This window comes from Brassica napus, chromosome A2 (assembly GCF_020379485.1).
Source record: "Brassica napus cultivar Da-Ae chromosome A2, Da-Ae, whole genome shotgun sequence".
In the NCBI taxonomy this organism is placed as follows: domain Eukaryota; kingdom Viridiplantae; phylum Streptophyta; class Magnoliopsida; order Brassicales; family Brassicaceae; genus Brassica; species Brassica napus.
The window spans coordinates 14312516-14331856 of record NC_063435.1 but is presented as its reverse complement, the minus strand read 5'-3'; the positions used below and the strand labels follow the sequence as shown (position 1 = coordinate 14331856).

The 19341-nt window shown below is 37.1% G+C and overlaps 4 protein-coding genes across 4 annotated transcripts; 3 read left to right on the top strand and 1 right to left on the bottom strand.

The window, feature by feature from the left end:
* Positions 1–3237: 3237 nt before the first annotated feature.
* LOC125586224 (cyclin-A2-4-like) lies at positions 3238–6945 on the top strand. The gene is made up of 10 exons (XM_048756083.1): positions 3238–3728; positions 4457–4809; positions 4907–5120; positions 5214–5320; positions 5406–5498; positions 5584–5717; positions 5838–6024; positions 6134–6286; positions 6374–6508; positions 6617–6945. The coding sequence occupies exons 2-10, from the start codon at positions 4516–4518 to the stop codon at positions 6668–6670; spliced, it is 1371 nt and encodes a 456-aa protein (XP_048612040.1). The 5' UTR covers positions 3238–3728; positions 4457–4515; the 3' UTR covers positions 6671–6945.
* Positions 6946–7175: 230 nt separating this feature from the next.
* Positions 7176–9839, top strand: LOC125586218 (D-glycerate 3-kinase, chloroplastic-like). The gene is made up of 12 exons (XM_048756063.1): positions 7176–7510; positions 7747–8132; positions 8214–8293; positions 8369–8420; positions 8486–8527; positions 8624–8702; positions 8784–8815; positions 8931–8999; positions 9088–9162; positions 9249–9365; positions 9462–9512; positions 9599–9839. The coding sequence occupies exons 1-12, from the start codon at positions 7264–7266 to the stop codon at positions 9740–9742; spliced, it is 1374 nt and encodes a 457-aa protein (XP_048612020.1). The 5' UTR covers positions 7176–7263; the 3' UTR covers positions 9743–9839.
* A 292-nt stretch (positions 9840–10131) lies between these two features.
* On the top strand, positions 10132–12370 carry LOC125586220 (E3 ubiquitin-protein ligase At1g63170-like). The gene is made up of 5 exons (XM_048756069.1): positions 10132–10317; positions 10594–11382; positions 11455–11580; positions 11672–11951; positions 12039–12370. The coding sequence occupies exons 2-5, from the start codon at positions 10748–10750 to the stop codon at positions 12207–12209; spliced, it is 1212 nt and encodes a 403-aa protein (XP_048612026.1). The 5' UTR covers positions 10132–10317; positions 10594–10747; the 3' UTR covers positions 12210–12370.
* Positions 12371–12433: 63 nt separating this feature from the next.
* LOC125586216 (N-terminal acetyltransferase A complex auxiliary subunit NAA15-like) lies at positions 12434–19261 on the bottom strand. Its single transcript, XM_048756061.1, has 26 exons — positions 19075–19261; positions 18496–18574; positions 18024–18106; positions 17771–17920; positions 17504–17619; positions 17108–17213; positions 16877–16948; positions 16676–16791; positions 16396–16528; positions 16153–16230; positions 16013–16066; positions 15840–15910; positions 15693–15747; positions 15498–15593; positions 15153–15281; positions 14983–15065; positions 14658–14888; positions 14434–14557; positions 14255–14362; positions 14017–14148; positions 13855–13911; positions 13660–13757; positions 13511–13569; positions 13310–13424; positions 13116–13216; positions 12434–12981 (listed from the first exon to the last, which is right to left on the bottom strand). The coding sequence occupies exons 1-26, from the start codon at positions 19123–19125 to the stop codon at positions 12782–12784; spliced, it is 2697 nt and encodes an 898-aa protein (XP_048612018.1). The 5' UTR covers positions 19126–19261; the 3' UTR covers positions 12434–12781.
* Positions 19262–19341: the final 80 nt, after the last annotated feature.

The window sequence follows — 19341 nt, the reverse complement described above, 5'->3', positions numbered from 1 at the left end:
TTACAAACAATTTTGAATTCATTAGAGAATAAAACATACGAACCCGGCGCGTAGCGCCGGAATACCACTAGTTCACATAATGGCCCCTTTGTGTTTCTGTATATCAACCCATATTTTCATTATACCCCCATTCCATTCAATTCAATTTCACCTCAATGTGCAAGTGTAACTTGTGTGTGTATATATATACATATATTCCTCCACCCCATTTTTGTTGTAACAAACCAAGTAAACCCCATTATATCACGTTACCACTCAAGCTTTGCGTCAAAATTTATTGGTCTTCCGTGTGTGTATGTGTGTGACCGGACCCAGTAAGGGCTTAGGTGGGTCCTGTGCCCCATGGTGAAATTTTTTTCTTTGAAGAATTAACCTACAATTCATGTAAATACCCATGTTAATTCTAAATATGTTTTACATTACATACTCCATACTAATTTTGTTGCTGGATCCGCCCTTGTGTGTGACTGGGTATAATCTACACACACCCACAAACATATGTTTGTATAAATATATGCACCCACATACGTTTCATGGTTGTTTGTGTAATGCATATATTCTAATCGACCCCAACTTTGTTATTACAAAGGGAGTAAAGTAATGGATCATCATATCATATTACTCAGACTTTGCATGCAAATTTATTGGTGTTTTCTTATGTGGTCAGATGTGGGGGAGAGTTGGTGATTCAAATAAAAAGTGTAACAACCAAACATGACATGTTTTAATGTATGTAAGAGTATAGATCTGTTTGTGAGTTTGAAGTACCCTTTTATATTATTTTTGCTTTTTTTCTATGTGGGTGTGTGTGTTAGTTTGAATTCTGTAGACTGTAGTTCTAACCTTTTTTTGGTCTTTCAATAAAACGTTATTATTATAAGGTCCACGACGACTCCCTCGTTACGTCCTTCTCACACTAACAGCTTTAACGCATTCATCTTCCATATAAGATATTTTTATTTATACTTTTTAATTCCTTTTTAATTCGATCCATACAATAGATATCTTTCGTAAATTTCAATTTCAATATTTATAGCTTTTGAATTTATGTAACTCCATACATGATGTGGTCAGTGGTTAAGACTTTTGGTTCTTGCTCCTTTAGCGTAGCTTTTGAAATTACTCGTGTGTTGTGCAGTGCCTGTATATATAACTAGTAACAACTATAATTTTTTGTTCCTTTTTTTGTATGATTGTTTCGGTTATAACTTATAATCATTTAACATCAAATTTTTGCATGAAAATTTTGACTTATAAATCATTTTGACTTTATTACAGTTTCGCTTAAAAGAACCGAACCATCGAATTTTGCTTTTAAAGACAACGTACATTTTCAAATAAAATCAAAATTTCAAGTATTACATTTTACCAACGTAATGATTTAGAAACATTATTTCAGCCAGGAAACAAAAAAATCATTTCTGTTTTCTTATGGTTATGTGGTTGAGATAGAATCTATTCATTGTAAGGAAAATAGGTGATCCATTTTGTTTTTATTTCTTTTTGCTGGTTCAGACATTAGGTTTGCATTATAAAATTTTCTTTCATTTATATGATATTTACAGTTTAACAAAAAAAACGTAATGATTTAACACACATATTAAATTTATTATGTCTTTACTACTCTTTAGTTTAATTTTCATTAGGAAAAGTCCTTTACATCATGCGTCTGCTGGTTCCGGGTTTTGGAAGAGATTAGACTGGTTCAAATTTCTTCCGATCGACGAAAAAGTCTGATCTTTATTTCAAAATAAATTCAGTTCATGTTTCAAATATGGTTGTATCTCTACATCTTCTGTTTTCAGTAGTCGTTCTTCAGATGCAATTTGAAATCGATATATTTATAAATTACCTTTATAATATTCATTATGGGAAGTTCTGAATTCGGGTGATAAACAACGAGAATACTAGTATACAGTACACACCACTAAACTATTAGTCTTACACGTTTCAAGACAACATCCCATTTAAATAGTGAACAATAAAAGCCTATCAAACAACAAAATGGTCAAATTCATATTATGCATCTCTGAAATTTCAAAATACTTGGCTTTTTTATAAAAAAAACAAAACAAAACAAAATACTATCTATATGTTTCTTAGATGATGAAGAAACGGCTAGAGATTTATGTAACGATGCATAATAGTCTCATAGCTCTTTTAGTCTAAAATTTGTGTATACATACAGAAAAATAGATCATCAGATTGAGCATTAAGTCGTGGAACACAACAAAACCTGAAAATGCAGATTCCACCACTTTATTATTCACTCTATCAGTATCTTTTCTTTTTCTGAGTGGCTCGTGCAGATCTCAGCATCAAAATACTATTATAATTTATTTATTATATCTTATGGCGTCCGAGGAGAAGGAGATCTAGTACAGTTTTATGATTCCTGTTATTTCAAATAATTTTGTAGAGCGTTTTATCGTGGACAAATCCCCCACCCTAAATAACCAAGTTCATGTGGACCTGGTCTAAGTAACCGTTCTATAGGGAAATTAGATGTAAGTTTCGTTTTACACCAAGTTAAAAGTTCTTATCAAAATAATGCTATCTTTTAATCAATACTAGAGACGACAAAGTCCAAGTATGTTTTTAAAACGGAGCAAATCCAATAGGAATAGAACAGATTCTTTAAGCTCTACACAATTATTTTAAAACTGAAAGGATAACTTAGAATTTATGGATGATCATCCTTAGCATGTGGTATCCAAATAAGCTTTAAGGAATAATTAAAGATCAATCGAAACGTAAAAAGATAAACAAGAATTGACTGATTCAAGGATAAACATGCGTTTGGTCTTTGTTTTTATTTTACTAGTAGTTAGTTTTTAAAAATATTTCAAAAGTTTAAACTTAACCATTAAAAAAAAAACTGGTGGAATCTTCATTCAAGACTTAAAAGTTTGAACAGAATTCGTAACTTAATCACTTATATTTCAACTTTAAAATATAACTATGTTTTATAATCACTGACATTTACCTTTGGATGAATAGCCACGCTGTCTAGAGTAACATCCCATTTTAAAAATGAGTCAAAGTGAAAGCGGATTTGAACGGTGTAGATAAATGTGTAAATTCATCGGAAAACATAACTATTGCTCTCTATTGTTTCCCTTACTAATTTTTGTTTGTTTAATTTAAGACCTTACTAACAAAAAATTAGATAAATAAAGAAAGTAAGAAACATTCGAAAGGAAAAAACAACATATGTATAAGTTCTAATTAACTACAAGAAGTTAAATGGAGAAATGAATACCTAAAATAGCAAATGTGATTAAGATATAAAAAAGGCAAATGATTAGTTAGCTTAAAACAAACAAAAAATTATGATCAATCACATACTTGAAATTGAAAAGAAAAATGAATCACCAATCACTTAACAATCAAGATTTTCCACACAAAAGACTATATGTTAAGTTGTTTCATTTTCCCTCAGTTGATTGATGGTCAAACAGTCAACGAGATTCACAAATAAACAATTTTATGATAGAAATAAGAAAGTTTCTAATTTTAAAAGATGAATGATTAAATTAGTAACTTTAAACCCAACCAGGCTCTCTCATATATCCCGCTCACTTGCTTTCGCATAAAAGAGAATAGACTAATACATTTACTCTCTCCATCTGCCCCAAAGCTCCCTTCTTCGGAGAGCTCCCACAAAGAAAAAGAAAAGGAGTTTCCTTTCTTTTCTTTTTTCTTCTTGAAAAAATCTCTGAAGCGGAGTAAGTTTTTTTCTTTTTTTTTCTTGTTTGTTGTTGATGGGTTTGTAGAGATCAATGTTCCGACGGGGTTTTCTTGAAAGTTTCTTGAAGTTTTTTTCCTCATTCGGAATTTTTTGATGGGTAAAAGAAAATGTGAGTTTGATTGGGTTCGTCCATGGGATCGATAAAGGGTTCTTTGGCAAATGATCTTCATGAGTTTTGTCTGTTGGTTTTCCTAAGGTGGATGCTTCCGAGATGAAGCTCTTCATCTACTCCTGTTTCTAATCGATAAATAAAAACTTTAAAGATTTTCTTCAATATTTTTAATATCTCCAAATTTTACGCTATTGGTTGCACTTAATTGTGATGCGACTTTTTCAAGCGTTGAGGATTTTCCTGTGCTACTGTTTTGATTTTCTTCTTCAATGAGCAAAAAGAAAATAACTTGATGATTTTAATCTCCAATTTGTCTGGACTAGTTTGGAAAGAGTCTCTGTAACAATTATGTGATATACATTTGGGGTTGTTTATCAAAGATCACTTTGTCTCTTTATTAGATCAACTTCCCTTTTTTTCTTTTTTGGGACTAAACCATGTATATCTCCCAACATCTTATATGCAATTGCTTTACTTTCATCCTAGCTTGTCTGTCTGCTTTAGCTGGATACACATATCTCTCTGTCCTGTCCTGTCCTGTCCTGTTGCATCCTTTTCTTCTAATTAATCATCTTCCTACTTCTGTTTCACAGATCTCTAGTAGATGATGTGCTGCTAAGACCACCAAAAACATCAAATAGGGGTTTCAATCATGGGGAAGGAGAAAGCTGTTTCTGGAAACACCACCATTCCGCTCCTTGCTCGCCCTATAACTCGTGCCCTTGCTTCTGCTCTTCGTGCTTCTTCTAAACTGGTTACATCTTCAGATGTGGCTGCCATCACACTGATCAACAAGGGAATGGTTCTGAGAGCAAACAGTAAAAGAACAGCCTTGGATGATACGACAACCAATGCACCTAAGAAGAGAGCTGTTCTTAAGGATATCTCAAATGTTACCTGCGAGAATTCTTATACCACAAGCTGCTTCAGTGCAGCTAAAACACAGGTTGTTTATATGCACAATGCTGCTTTTTTTTTTTTAAATTTACCAAAAAATATGTCTGTTGCAGCTGACAATTGTGGTCTCTTTCCCATTTTTTAAGGTGGAAAATGTTGAGCAGATAGAGAAGGGAAGGGCAGGTTCTTCCAAGGTGGCATCATCTTCTACTACTTCGGAAGTTACAGATAATGCAAAGTCACAGGTCGTGTCAGATTCAGCAGGAGTAAGCTTGTCTGGCTCTACAGGCACAAACAAAGCATCTTGTAGCTTTTCCAGGTTGCCTCCAAGACCCCCTGTGAGATCAACTTCTTCTACAGGTAAAAATTTTACAAGTGTTCTAGCCTACTGTTGCTATGTGAGTGGTTTGTTAACATTGCTGATACTTCTGAATTATTGCAATATATTTACAGTTGAGACAAGTAGCCCAAAATTCATTGACATTGATTCAGATGTTAAGGATCCTCTACTCTGTAGCCTTTATGCACCTGAAATACACTACAACCTGCGTGTTGCTGAGGTACTAATAACCCTCTTGGATTTTTTTGATATCCTAGGAAGGACATTGCATCTGGTTATCTAACTACTTTGTCTTACTTGAGCAGCTTAAACGCAGACCATGTCCTGGTTTTATGGAGAGAACACAAAGAGATGTGACTCAGACAATGAGGGGAATCCTGGTTGATTGGCTTGTTGAGGTTAGCGCTAGATCCACTCTTTTTATTTTATTTTATTTTCTTGTGACTTATGACAATATTCTCACAAGTCATATAACTCTTGCAGGTCTCAGAGGAATACACACTTGTACCTGACACTCTCTACCTCACAGTGTATCTCATAGATTGGTTTCTGCAAGGGAACTACATGGAAAGACAAAGACTTCAATTGCTCGGCGTCACTTGTATGCTTATTGCTTCGTAAGTTCACTTAATAATAATAATATCTTATCAGAATTATCAAACAGTAATGCTTGTTCTGAAAGGCAGAGCGTCTAAAAGAAGTTACTGTATGTTTGTTTCTTGAAACTTGTTTTGAAGGAAGTATGAGGAAATCAATGCACCACGAATTGAAGAGTTCTGCAGCATAACGGATAACACTTACACAAGAGATGAGGTGTTGGAAATGGAGAGCCAAGTACTGAAGCATTTTAGCTTTCAAATTTACACTCCTACTTCTAAAACATTCCTCAGGAGGTTTCTCCGAGCAGCTCAAGCTTCTCACTTTGTAATTTTGCTTCCCTTTACCTTTTGCTTTCTTGTACAAATGTATCTATGCTAATCAAACATATAGCAGAAGGATTAAAACTTTTATTTGGGGGAATGTTGATATGCAGATGATGCCAAGTGTGGAAATGGAGTTTCTGGCGAATTATCTGACGGAACTGACGTTAGTAGAGTATGAGTTCTTGAAGTACCTTCCTTCGGTTATAGCTGCATCGGCTGTGTTTCTTGCCAAGTGGACAGTGAACCAATCAAGCCACCCTTGGGTCTGTTCTTATGTCGTTAAGACACACATCGCTTATGTTTCTGTTCCAGGATTCTTGAAACTCACACGAATTTTATTCTTGTCCCAGAATCCAACACTGGAGCATTACACAACGTACAAAGCCTCGGATCTGAAAGCGTGTGTTGAGGCCATGCAAGAGCTGCAGCTGAACACCAAAGGATGTCCCTTAAACTCCATACGCATGAAGTACAGACAAGACAAGGTAAAAATATCTCAGTTTGTTTCTGTAAAGAAAAAAACGTTCGGCTCATCGATCGTGTTATAAATGTAACAGTTTATTTTTGTTTGGTAATTACCATTATTTTTGCAGTTCAAATCCGTAGCTGTGTTCATTTCTCCTAAGCTACCTGATAGGCTATTCTGAGCAAAAGAGACTAAACCGAGCGCGGTTCATCTCCTAACACGAAGACTGTAACAACATTTTGTGGTGGACCGTCCTCCGGTCATTGATTTGATCATCTGTTACTCACTCCCTCTCTCTCTCTCTGTCAAATAAAACGGTAGCAGCAATCTTTCCACGGTCTCATCATACCAAAGAGTAACCGGTATAATCCGGTTTAATGTAGACTTGTTTGGTTCTTCCAAACCTGATTTGTTCTGGTCGAGATTGTTTTTTTTACTAATTGAAAGCAATTTTCAAATCAATCCCTTCATTTTTTTTAACACAGCCCCTTAATTAATTAATAGACAGAAAATTTATTACTAGAAAAATTGAAGTTACGTCATTGGTTTAAAAGACAGAATAGACTTTTTTTTTGGGTATAAAAAAAGAAACAGTATTTGACATAATGACAGAGATTGACAGAGCATTAACAACACATTATCACGGATGAATATGACTCACATATTCTATTCTACTGTAAGCAAGTATTGTTTTTTTGGGAAATAATAGAAAATAAATATCATCAGTTTGCTTCTCCTTCGCTGCTTTCTTACTGAGAGAGAGGTTGAGAGAGAATGGCGGGGGCGACATCGTCAAGTTTGATATGGTCGCCATGGCAAGCGACTCTTCAGCAATCTACTACTACTAATAATAGATTTTATCTCAAAAAAGGCTATCCCTTTCCTTGTCACTCTGTTTACAATACTTTTAATTTCAAAAGACGTTTTCTTTCTTCTTCCAAATTTAACGATGACCATGTCGTTACAGCTTCTTCTGCCTCCTCCAAGCTTTCTCCGCTTCAGACCCATTTCTCTTTCTCTGGTAAAAACGATGCCTCTTCCCTTTATTCTCTCCTTTGTGGTTCAAAGTTTTGATCTTTTGTGAATTGTTTTGGTTTTAAGGTAAAACTTTAGTATCAGATTAATGCACTTAAACAGTTTGGTTGATGATTGCCACACCTATCCATCTTTTGTCAGTTGGTATTATGTTTCATCTGCTTGAAATTTATTGTTAGAGACTGACTAACTGATGTATTCTTAGCAATACGTGTTGTGTAGGGTGTGGTTGCTCGTGGATTCAAGACAATTCAATGGTTCTTGATTCGCCTACAAGTTATGCGCTGCTGACGTCCAAGAAATGCTCAGCATTACCAAGCAAAACAGTGGATGTCTCTTCAGTGTCTGACCTTTTTGAGTTCATTTGCTCGGGTCCACTCGTGGACAAGATCGGCATCACTCCTGATAATGTTGGTCAGTCCATTGACAAATGGTTGCTCTATGGCTCCCAGCTCTGCAGACTCTTTCAGCTTAATGAGCTTATGCTCACCATTCCCCAGAAAGCGAGGCTTTACCATTACTATATCCCCGTCTTTGTTTGGTGCCAAAACCAGATTGCTCTGCATACTTCCAAGTTTAATGATGGAGATGATGTGCCTCCACTTGTGGTACTAGTTACTTTTTTTTTTGGGCTATAGATCTTAAGATGATGCATGACTTATCTGATACATGTGATTGGGAAAATGCAGATTGGATTCAGCGCCCCTCAAGGATGTGGCAAGACTACACTTGTGTTTGCACTTGATTATCTTTTCAAAACTACCAAAATGTACACTGCAGTTTACTACATCTAAGTCCCTGTGATGGTTTTTAGTACTAATTAACTAAAAGCAATATATCTCAGGAAGTCGGCAACAATATCCATAGACGATTTTTACTTGACTGCACAAGGCCAGGTAAGGTTTTACTAGTACTCTCTCTTTGCCTGGACCATTTTATTTATTTATTTTTATTGTCTCAGGCTAAATTGAGAGAAGAGAATTCAGGAAATGCACTCCTAGAGGTAGTAGAAACATCTTCAAATTTCTCAACGTTTTTGTCATTTCTGCTTTAGTTTGAACATATCTTGATTTTGTATCATATTATATGTTTTCTTCAGTATCGTGGAAATGCAGGAAGCCATGATCTTCCATTCTCTGTCGAAACAATCGAAGCCCTGACTCAACTGACCAAGGACGGTTAGTTTCCGTCAGTACAAGTTTTATTCTTGGCTGTTGATATCTTTATTTACCTTGTGAGTTTTGTTTGGTCATTGATAGGCATGAAGATGAAAGTTCCTCGGTACGATAAGGTGAGTGTCACAGCTTTGATTTTACCTTCTCTCTGCCTTTATCACTTTGTATCATTAAACAGAGAGAAAGCAGGTATTAACTTGTTGAGATATTCATTCCTTTTTTTGGGTGCAGTCTGCTTATAGCGGAAGGGGTGATAGAGCCGATGCAACAACATGGCCTGAAGTTGAAGGACCTCTAAAGGCATGTATATATATATTTCTATCTTCTTTGTCAAGTTGTTACTGTTTCAAAGTTAACGACAGACCACTATATTTTATTTTGGTTTCAGGTTATTCTATTCGAGGGATGGATGCTTGGTTTTAAACCTCTTCCTGCTGAAGCCGTTAAAGCAGTGGATCCTCAGGTTATCTCAAGAGTACTACTAATACAACGATATACATCTGATATTACTTGCATCCTGTAATGAAAAACTCTGTTCTCGTTCTATAGCTGGAGACTGTGAACAAGAACCTTGAAGCGTATTATGAAGCATGGGACAAGTACATAAACGCTTGGGTAGTCATCAAAATCAAGGACCCAAGTTATGTATATAGGTGGCGTCTTCAGGTTTTGTATATCTAATCAACAACCAAAAAAAAAAAATGAAAAGTTTTCGCTGCGTTTATTATACAAACACTATACATTGATTTGGTTTTTGGACAGGCGGAAATAGCAATGAGGCAGGCTGGCAAACCCGGGATGTCAGATGATGAGGTATTGGTAACGTTTTGACCGTGTTAGACAGTTACTAACTAGTACTCTTGTGCTTATTATATGTAATGTTGAAACATCTGTTATAGGTGAATGATTTTGTGTCGAGGTATTTGCCGGCATATAAGGCATATCTTCCGACCCTTTACGCTGAAGGACCTAGCGGCTCTGACTTGGAGCGTGTGCTTGCGATAGATATTGATGAAGAAAGGAACCCCATACTCGCTACCTAAATGACATGTTGTATGTAAAAAGAGTATTAACAACACTACATGATCACACTTTGTTACTTTCCATCTTTCTGAAATGCTATTTCTTACATTTTAGCTATTACGCAGGAGATGGAATAACACTATTTTTTTTTGCACATAATATTTTTGTTTTTTAAAAGAGTAAACTTAAATACACAATTCAATAAACTTATAAAAAGATTTTAACTGGAAAGAAATTTGCTAAAAAGTAAAATAGCAGGGGTATTAAGTATTAACTATTAACTTTGCGAAAGGCACACATTCTAAAAGATGGAAAAGCCACAAACGAGGAGTTAAAGATGACCGTCCGATTAAGATATTTACTAAGAAGAACCCTCAAGATCCAACGGTTATCATTTGTTGAAATAACGAAGTCTCTTCTTCATCACTCTCCTCCTCCTCCTCCCGAATGAATTACTGCGAGAAAGCAAAAGACGAAAAGCTCTCATCTTTTTGTCTTTCTCACGAAGAAGAGTAGAAGTAAAAGACAAGACCAGACCAACATCAGCTTTCTCTGTATTGAAATCGTGATTGTCTACCAATCTTTTTCAATTCTGGTAAAAACCCCCTACTCATCATTCTTTCTACTCTTCTTCTTCTATGTTCGAAAATCGTATACGAACAATTGAAATCGTTGTTTGAATCCTAGTTTTGGGGGTCTTCATAAAGATCGAAACTTGATGATGGGGTTTGAAAGAGTCTTACTTGAATTGGGAGTCTCTGAAAATTTAGGCCAATTCTAAGAGTTTCTTACTTATATGACTTTACGATTTTGATCTGTCTGCTTTGGTTGGAATCATAAAGCTTTTTGCTTTGCCTCTGTTCTGTAACAGGTGACTGTTTTTACCTTTTGCTTAAGGCATTGCTCTTTTGTTCTTGGAATGTATCATTTGGCTTTGGTGATCACAAATGACATGTCAACAACATTTGGGAGCCTCTAGTAGTAGCTGACTTGGTGCTTTTCAGCTTTCTTACTTTTTGAGTTAGATGGACGTTTCTTCTATTGGTCGAAATACATCCCAAACTGATCAAGATCCTTTGTTGATGGATGAACACCACCATAACCCCGAGCACATCGTTGACATCACTAGCAATGACGACGACTCTTCCTCGTCAAGATCCTCTCTCGATGAGCTAACTCCGCATCATCAACTTCAAGAGAGGGCATCATCATCTAACACTACACAACTCACACCTCCTCCTTCTCAGCAAAGAGCAGATGGTGGCCGTACTAGTAGTACTAGTAGGAGGAGTCCATTGAACTCTGGCCTTTGGATTTCTGTTGAGTTAGTTGTCACCGTTGCTCAGATTGTTGCTGCCATTGTTGTTATGGTTCTCGCTAAAGATGAACATCCCGAAGCCCCGTTGTTTACATGGGTTGTTGGTTATACCTCTGGCTGTGTTGCCACTCTCCCTATTCTCTATTGGCGTTTTCGCACTTATAACCGAGGTACAGGTGGCCAAGATTCTTCACAACGTGGTAGTACTTCTTCTACACAGGGCAATAATAGTAACCCTTCAGAGTCCATGCCGTATACACCCGTCTCTGCGGATCAAGTGCCACCAGACGAAGAAAACACCACCATTAGGAACAATCAAGTTGGGGATAGCTTAAGAACAAGGTACAAGTAAATTAGTTAGTTTGGTTAGTTAAGTTAACCTAATCTGATCATTGTTTTGGTGACTTGGTGCAGATTGAATGGGCTAGTGGACCATTTCAAGATGGCGATTGATTGTTTCTTTGCGGTGTGGTTTGTTGTGGGGAATGTATGGATCTTTGGAGGTCACTCATCTCCTTCTGATTCTCCTAAACTCTACAGGTCGGCTTCATCCACTCTTTATTGTCCCAGTTGATGAGAGTTGGAACTCAAAAAACTCATGTTTTCTGTTTGGTGGTTGGGGCCTTTGCAGGTTATGTATAGCGTTCCTTACTTTCAGTTGCATTGGATACGCAATGCCTTTCATACTATGCGCAACCATATGTTGTTGCTTGCCTTGCCTGATCTCTGTTCTCGGGTTTCGAGAAAACTTCTCACAAACAAGAGGAGCCACTGCTGAGGCCATCAACGCACTGCCTGTCTACAAGTTCAAAACAAAAAGCAGAAATGATCTGGAGTTTTCAGAGGAAGGTGAAGGTGGCTTTCTTCTACAAGGGTCTGAGAAGAAACGTCTTATATCAGGCGAAGATGCCGTAAGTAACTTTAACACTCAGATCATTCAAATGAGTAGGTTAGTATAATTGTGCCTAACTATTCTCGGATGTTGTTGGTTTGTGCAGAGCTGTTGTATCTGCTTGGCCAGATATGGAGACGACGAAGAAGTAAGAGAGCTGCCATGCTTGCATGTCTTTCATGTGGACTGTGTAGACAAATGGCTTAAAATCAATGCCACTTGCCCTCTCTGCAAAAATGAGGTCGGAGAAAGCAGCACTAGTTCTTCCTCTTCATAGACTGAAAAGTGAGACCTCTCTCTATTCCCACATCGAGTTTGTGTTGTGTATAAATAGTCTTTCAGACTTGTATAGTTGAGAGATTGTTTTATTCATTTTGGTTTGTTCCAAGAGCTGTAACTTTCCCACATCAATAAATCTCCAAAATAATGGTGTTTATATGTTTCTGCATTTGCTAGGCATGTAGATGCAAGCAACACCACACAAAGAAAATGCTTGTAAAATGTTAATGGTTCAAAATCTTAAAAAGAGAGAATGTAGTGGGTGTGAATAAATAATGTGAAGAAGTCAAAAGGGTACAACAACAAAAAAGCTCCAAACATCCTCGTAAAGTGGCAGAGAAGGAAACAAAACGAAAAAAAGACAAAAGACCCTTTGCTTTCTATGTGCCATTCTTCATCAAACTTGAGAAACCCAGCCTCCTTATATAGAAAAACAGTATAGACATTTGGTGTTGTTACAACTCCAAACATCTTTTGATCCAAGTATGATCGAAGGTCAACAACGGATCGTCTGTCTTTGTGTATATAATCTCCTGGGTAGACTTGCCTCTTATTCATACAAAAAGAGCTTCAAGTTGAGACCGTAAGGCTCTTGAATGCTTCGAGCTGTCCATCGTTCAATTCAGTCTGACCCATTGGATGGTTTGGTGTGTCGCCATTCTCATTACTCTTGAGAGACGAGTTGTACACTGAATCAGGCATCACAGAGCTACGCTTGCCTTCAAAGTGAGTCGAAAATGGAAAATACTCGGCGCAGCGTGATTTCCATCCTGCAATTGTGTACCCAAAACGCGGCTTAATACTTCTAAAATTCTTAAGGACTTTAAATCTAAATGCAGCCACAGACAGTCATATCGGTACACTACTTTATGGAAACAGCACAGTGAAGATATCTAATGCTTACTCGAGGCAGCTTCTGAGTCGAGGAAAACTGTCTCTAGGAGTTTATGAACTGCTATACAGTCTTTGAGTTTCCACTCTCTTGCTAGTCCGTGAGCTCCATTTCTGCACATGGACAACCGATGTTAAACATGCAAACAAAACACAGAACAGAGACACCAAGGAACCATAAGGTAAATATGTTTGAAGAAACATTACGTTTGTTGAACCACTTTATTGGTTGAGTCTTCAATTAGTTTGATAGCCTCAGTTTTCTTGCTTGGATCTAAAAGGCACAGCATTTCTGCGTATGCAGCTCTATGCACCAAAGAATCTGCAATGCAGACGTAAACATTTTTCTATTTATCAGAAACTGTGATATCTTCGTTAGGGGTGCCATGTAATCAGTTTGAAACGCACCTTCGTGTCTACCAAGAAACTCTTTGTTTGCCTCCACTAATGACTTATTCTGCAATTGACTAGAACGCAAACGAATGGACAATTATCTCACAACTGATATAGAAAATCGACAGTAATAATGGCTAATAATAATAGTTTTGAGTAGTCACCTGATTGATGGGCGCTCAGCCTCTAGGACACTACAACGAAGTTTCTCAGCTTCAGTCGTTGGAGCACTTGTAGATCCTGTCTTGAGAAAGAATTTAACCTGCCATCCAATCCAAGTTCAAAAGCATGACTAACACTTGACGGGAAAACATTATAATCCCTTTTTTAGAACATCACAAGTAGCACAGATTCCATACCAGTGAACGATGTGAATCAGGGTTCTCCGCGTCCAGTTTAAGCAACTGCTTGACAGCCTGAAGAATGAAAAATCAGACACCAAAGCCCTTAAATTAACTGAACAAAGGATATTATAGAACCGTGACTTGAGCATAACCACCAGACAAGAGATAGTTAGTTACCTGGAATGCAAGCAGAAACTTTTCTTTTCTCATGTTAACCTCAAAAGAAAGTAGATGAGTCTCCAAAGAGTTAGGTGAATGCTTCTGGAGTAGTCTCAAGTACTTTGAAGCCTCTGCCATTGGATCTTCCACCTGTGCAAATTTAGTTTTCTAGTAAGCTTCTGATAAAGTTAATACTCATAATACAGTATTATGGAGAAGACCACAATACATCTTACAAATGAAGCAAAACAACAACCTGAATTAACTTTTCCCCATGAGGATCTGGGTCTACAGGTTTTACATTCCGTTTGCCAGACTTAGAGACACCACTGGCAGTTGATTCTTCAATCTTAGTCTCAGCTTCCTGAAACGAAGACCACCAATCTTAAGCCACCTAAGTGTCAATTTACTAGACAAAACACTGAAAATACGTACTTTCTTTGCTCGGGCTTCTGCCTTTTTCTGTTTCTTCATTTTCTTCTTCTGAGCAGGAGCCAACTTTGACATTTCATCTTCTTCAGCAGTTGATTTGGGAGTATCGTGCAATTTAAGGTAGCACCTGAATATCGGAGCCGAGAGGTAATTGTGACTACAATCTAACGGAAGCTATCATGCTTCCATCTACTAGATACTGTAGTTTTGTGAAACAAAGAGTTTACCTGATAGCTCTGATGGCTGCTTTGTGGAAATATGGGAATGAGTGCAATCGGTCTTCGAACTTAAGCATGCCAACATACGAACGCAAAGTCATTTTTCTTAAGCAGTACGAATGGAAATCAAATTGATCTTCAGAAATGTCAGAGTAATGCTTCTCCACAGCCAGAAACCGCTTCAGGGCACGTCCAAGATCACCCTGACGGAAGTAGCTATCTCCAGATGCAAGATCATACCTTTTACGACAAGAGATCAAAAGATAGCCATTAGAAAGACATCTCAAAATGTCAATTTTACATTAGCAAAACTCCTCATTCTAGAGAGCCGTACCACATGCACTGCATGTCATGCAGACTGTTGAGCTGATCCCCCTCTTTTGTAAATAAAACAGCAGTTTTCTCAGCCGAGGTTACCTTCACCAGAAAAGTTCACAGATTGAGGCCTAACCTCTGAGGACATCGACCAAAACAATATAATATGAACAAAACCGAGATGTAAACCTGATCTGCTTGCAGCATACGCTTAACGCATTCACTGTTAATATAGCGATCTGCTAAGTCCATGCATCGAGCTTCATCGGCAAGTGCGGCAGCGGCAGTTAAGTCTCCTGCATGCTTCATTATTCGGCTCTGTAGAGATAAACCAGTACAATGATTAAGAAAAACAGGAGTACAAATCATACAAATTATGTTAACACAGTCGCTATAACTAGAGAAGTTCAAAACCACCATCCTGTCAATGAAGTTTCTAAAAATGCCTCAAAACAGGTGCAAGCAGTAACCGTGACATACCAAAACCTGATCGAACATAACCTTAAATTTTTTGGCCAAGTTAAACAAACATACCTTAACGGAGTACAGATCAATCACTGTCGGCGTATGAGCAATGGCCTCGTCAATTTTACCAAGGGCAGCATCATACTGACCACGCTTGTCATAATGCTGCAGTATGAAAAATACGATTCATGATAAGATACGCAAAAATTCAACCGAAAAGCTGTTAATTATGGAGAGAAATTAAGACAGATAGCAAAAGTGAACCTGAGCCAAGAAAAATAATGTCCATAATAGAGTTGACGGGGGCTCTTTCACATCACTGCATCAATTTAGAAATAATCACAATAAATGACTGATCTAATCACCAATCTTGATAACATTTCAGTTTCAGTAATAAATTCAGTCATATACCTTCCTGGGTAACTTCCGGTAGTCCTAATTGAATGTTCCATCTCAACAACTAGTTGCTCCAATATATCAGGCTGGATAACAAAACACGTATAAAACATTATCGCAAAATAAAATGACGCCAGATACAATGAAATTTGCGACAGCATGCATAAGGAAAAAGCAAGGAAAGAAACCTTGCGAGGGTGATCATACAGAGAACAGAGATCAGAAAACAATGAAGGAACACCCTGAGACAAGCATCAAGATATTAAGAAACATATTCTATTAGAGCATTGTATTGTAAACCAAGAGACTTAACGGAAAGAAAAGATACCTTTGTCAACAGAGGTTTAATGTACTTTGCTACAGCCTCCTTAAACCTTTCATCTTGCAGAAAATCCAATGGTATCCTCTGAAAATGGGAAAATATAGAATAACTTAATATCAGTAGTCCAATTTCATTTATCAGCACCCAGAAATTATCAGAGAGATCAAAATGATTAACCCATAGTTCCCTATAAAGTGGAAGGGTATAAAAAATGTATTTCACTACAGGCACTGATTCGCCTTTTCTCACCTTAACAGCGGATGACCGAGTGTACTGCTCGCTTAGAGACTGGTACAAGGCATTTAACTTCTCAATCCGGTCAGACGAATATTGTCCACTTTCTGAATACAAACCAAGACATTTTTGGAGGCCTTCATAATACCTGAAAAGTACCGGAATGAACTATTTACTTGTTGACATGAATTGACAGTACCCAAATATATATAGAAGCCTTTGAGAATGTCACAGGAAAAGATAGTGAACTTTTAAGGAAACAAAATAATTATTTAGAAGTACAAAGGAAAAAAACCTGTAATTGTCAGGGTTCATGGAAAGTAGAACCCTGTAGAGTTTACTGGCTTCTGCTGGGCGACCAAGCTTCCACAAGAGATATGCCTCTTGTTCTTTGTAGGACAACTTATCAACCTACAAACAACCACACGAGGACTATAAACTATATGCGTGTATCCTATGATCCACATATACAATACAATCAGCTTCCAGAACTTACTATTTTAGGCTCGTTTTTGTGCAACTCCTCAAGAGCTTTTCCAAAAGCACCGGACTCCTCAAGCAAGGAAACCTGGAAGAAAAAAACAGTTGAGATTTACAGATATAAACCTGTGCTAATTCCAAATGAATACCAGCTACATGGACCCTTTAAAGACAAGTATGATTTTCCAGGGGAAAAGGACTAGAGAGATAACAAAGGTATGACACTTGTACATTTTTTGCTCCATACCTTGTACATAATCATTTCAGTGTGTTCACATAGCTCGTTCTCAGGAGGATAATCATCCTCTAGGGTGCCTTCAAATGCTTCCAGAATTTCAACAGCTTTAGAAGCACTGGTTTAAATAAGAAAACATATTAAGAGATCAAAGTGAGCTTCTGTCAAACCAAAAAAAGCAATTAACTTATTGGAAAGGCATATAATTCTACTGAATACTGTTCATTGGTATATTGTTTCCTAAAATTCTGATTAAGATTATTCATCCGAGCAAAGGTGTACACTATTTACTCCTTAAAATGTCAACAGACTACAATTGCAAATCATATAAATACACAGGAAATAGTCCAAAGAAGAAAAACTAGCATTCCATTCAAATGAGTAAAGGCTTCAAGGACCATAACATACTTTGCGTTTAAATGCTGGGAGACTGCAAAGCCAATCCAGTTCATTCGGTGATTAGGCTTTAAAGTCAAAAGCTGCTGCCTGGTCTCCACAAAGCCAGACAAGTCCCGCATTTGTGCCTAGGAGTAAGAAAGTATACAGTAAGCGATAAATTGTTGAAAGCATCAACAGAGATATTAATACTGAAACGAGCTTACACAAAGGAATATTGATAAAGTACGAATTGACATTTACTAAATTCTCCTCAATTAATTTTCCCCCCATAATTACCTGCAAGAGTGAGAGGTCTCTGAGTATTTCAAGATTATCAGGGTCTATTCTAAGAGCGTTTCGGTAGCATTTGATGGCCTCTCTGTACTCTCTGTCTGACCGGTACAGGAGACCATACACATGCCAGCAAACATGGCTTTTGATGTCATTCTGCACGGAATAGTAAAGTATAAATCCTATGTTACCATGAAGAATCATAACATCTCTGGAACTAACGAATGAATGTTATAATAATCAAAGAGCATAATGGAACCTTGACTCCATGGCGAACAAGCTCATATGCTTCAGTTTTACGGTCCATGCAGTTTAGAGTCAATCCTTTCATCGATAAAGTCTCTGAAAATTACAAAGAATAAAAGAAACAAGTCTTAAATAGAAGGAAAAGCACAACTAGAAGACATGACAAATACTGCAGGCAAGAAAGAACCAATCAGTAGAAGCAACAATTGCGTTTAAGGCAAAACAGAAAAGATATCAACTAACAAAAATAAAGAATACAAAATCATCTCCTTCGCTTCCTTATGTGATCATACAAGTATAGCCTTCTATTTATTTGCTTTTTATAACAAAGAAAAGGACATGAAAGCGCCTATTAGAACAGATACAATTCGTTTGATCTCAACTGATGTAAGCTCCCAAATTGATATAGCAATGAGATAATAACATGAAAGCAAAAAAAAAAAAACAATAGAAGAGCTTTGGATTTGGGATAAAAGGAAACTGACCTCCATGAGAAGGAAACTTTTTCAATATGGCATCAGCAGCCTTGAGTCCCTTCTTGTACTGCTTCGTCTCATAAGATTTCTGCATTTAATCAGAATTAATTTAAGCGATATATATATATTTTTGGGCAAATGCCAAGTAGCTTGAACAAAAAAGTGAAAATCCAATGCAATAGTAGACATTAGGAAGATGATAATTAGCTAGTTTGTGGAGCAAGTGTGAGGGCATAATCATATAAACACTGAACGATGTATATAACATATGAAAGTAGAAAAATAGCAGAAGTTATATATATTCTTAAAGCTTGATTTTCTTGTAACTCAAAGGAATATAAGAATCATCACTAAGCTTAAAAAATCTACCCAACTAAGTATGCGTCAAAGATCCTAGGCGGCGAGCCCAGAAGGCCATTCAAGAGACGATAGTCAACGTAACTGAAACTAGTAACTTTAGAGACATCAAATCTTACGCATTAGGCAACATAAGACAACAACACACTTGACTTGTCATGTCAACGAATTTATTACTGAAGGGTTAACTTAATTTTAGGGTTTAACAAAAAGAAGAGAATCGGAACATACGACGATGAGCTTGAAGAGGTTGGCCTCTTTAGGAGGAAGAGGAGCTCCCATTGTTCGTGGGCAACTGAGAGAGCTCGCGGAGGAAGCAGACGAGAGAGAGAGAGAGAGAGATGGCGTACTATTCGCTTCAACCTTACTGCGGAACAAGGCACGACCAAAAGGGGTATAAATTAGGGTCTGGTCTTTCTTCAATCTTCCTTTTATCCTCCTTACCAATTTGGTACACGCGTTTCCGGTTTAGATTTGTCTTCTCCGGTTAGTATTAAT

Coding starts and splice junctions, on each gene's coding strand:
- LOC125586224 (XM_048756083.1), top strand. CDS start 4,516: ATGGGGAAGGAGAAAGCTGTTTCTGGAAACACCACCATTCCGCTCCTT. Junction 4,810..4,906: donor TCAGTGCAGCTAAAACACAG/GTTGTTTATATG, acceptor CCATTTTTTAAG/GTGGAAAATGTTGAGCAGAT. Junction 5,121..5,213: donor GAGATCAACTTCTTCTACAG/GTAAAAATTTTA, acceptor ATATATTTACAG/TTGAGACAAGTAGCCCAAAA.
- LOC125586218 (XM_048756063.1), top strand. CDS start 7,264: ATGGCGGGGGCGACATCGTCAAGTTTGATATGGTCGCCATGGCAAGCG. Junction 7,511..7,746: donor GACCCATTTCTCTTTCTCTG/GTAAAAACGATG, acceptor CGTGTTGTGTAG/GGTGTGGTTGCTCGTGGATT. Junction 8,528..8,623: donor CAGGAAATGCACTCCTAGAG/GTAGTAGAAACA, acceptor TGTTTTCTTCAG/TATCGTGGAAATGCAGGAAG.
- LOC125586220 (XM_048756069.1), top strand. CDS start 10,748: ATGGACGTTTCTTCTATTGGTCGAAATACATCCCAAACTGATCAAGAT. Junction 11,581..11,671: donor GATTCTCCTAAACTCTACAG/GTCGGCTTCATC, acceptor GGGCCTTTGCAG/GTTATGTATAGCGTTCCTTA. Junction 11,952..12,038: donor TTATATCAGGCGAAGATGCC/GTAAGTAACTTT, acceptor TGGTTTGTGCAG/AGCTGTTGTATCTGCTTGGC.
- LOC125586216 (XM_048756061.1), bottom strand. CDS start 19,125: ATGGGAGCTCCTCTTCCTCCTAAAGAGGCCAACCTCTTCAAGCTCATC. Junction 15,594..15,692: donor CATTATTTTTCTTGGCTCAG/GTTCACTTTTGC, acceptor TTCATACTGCAG/CATTATGACAAGCGTGGTCA. Junction 12,982..13,115: donor CGACTCAGAAGCTGCCTCGA/GTAAGCATTAGA, acceptor ACACAATTGCAG/GATGGAAATCACGCTGCGCC.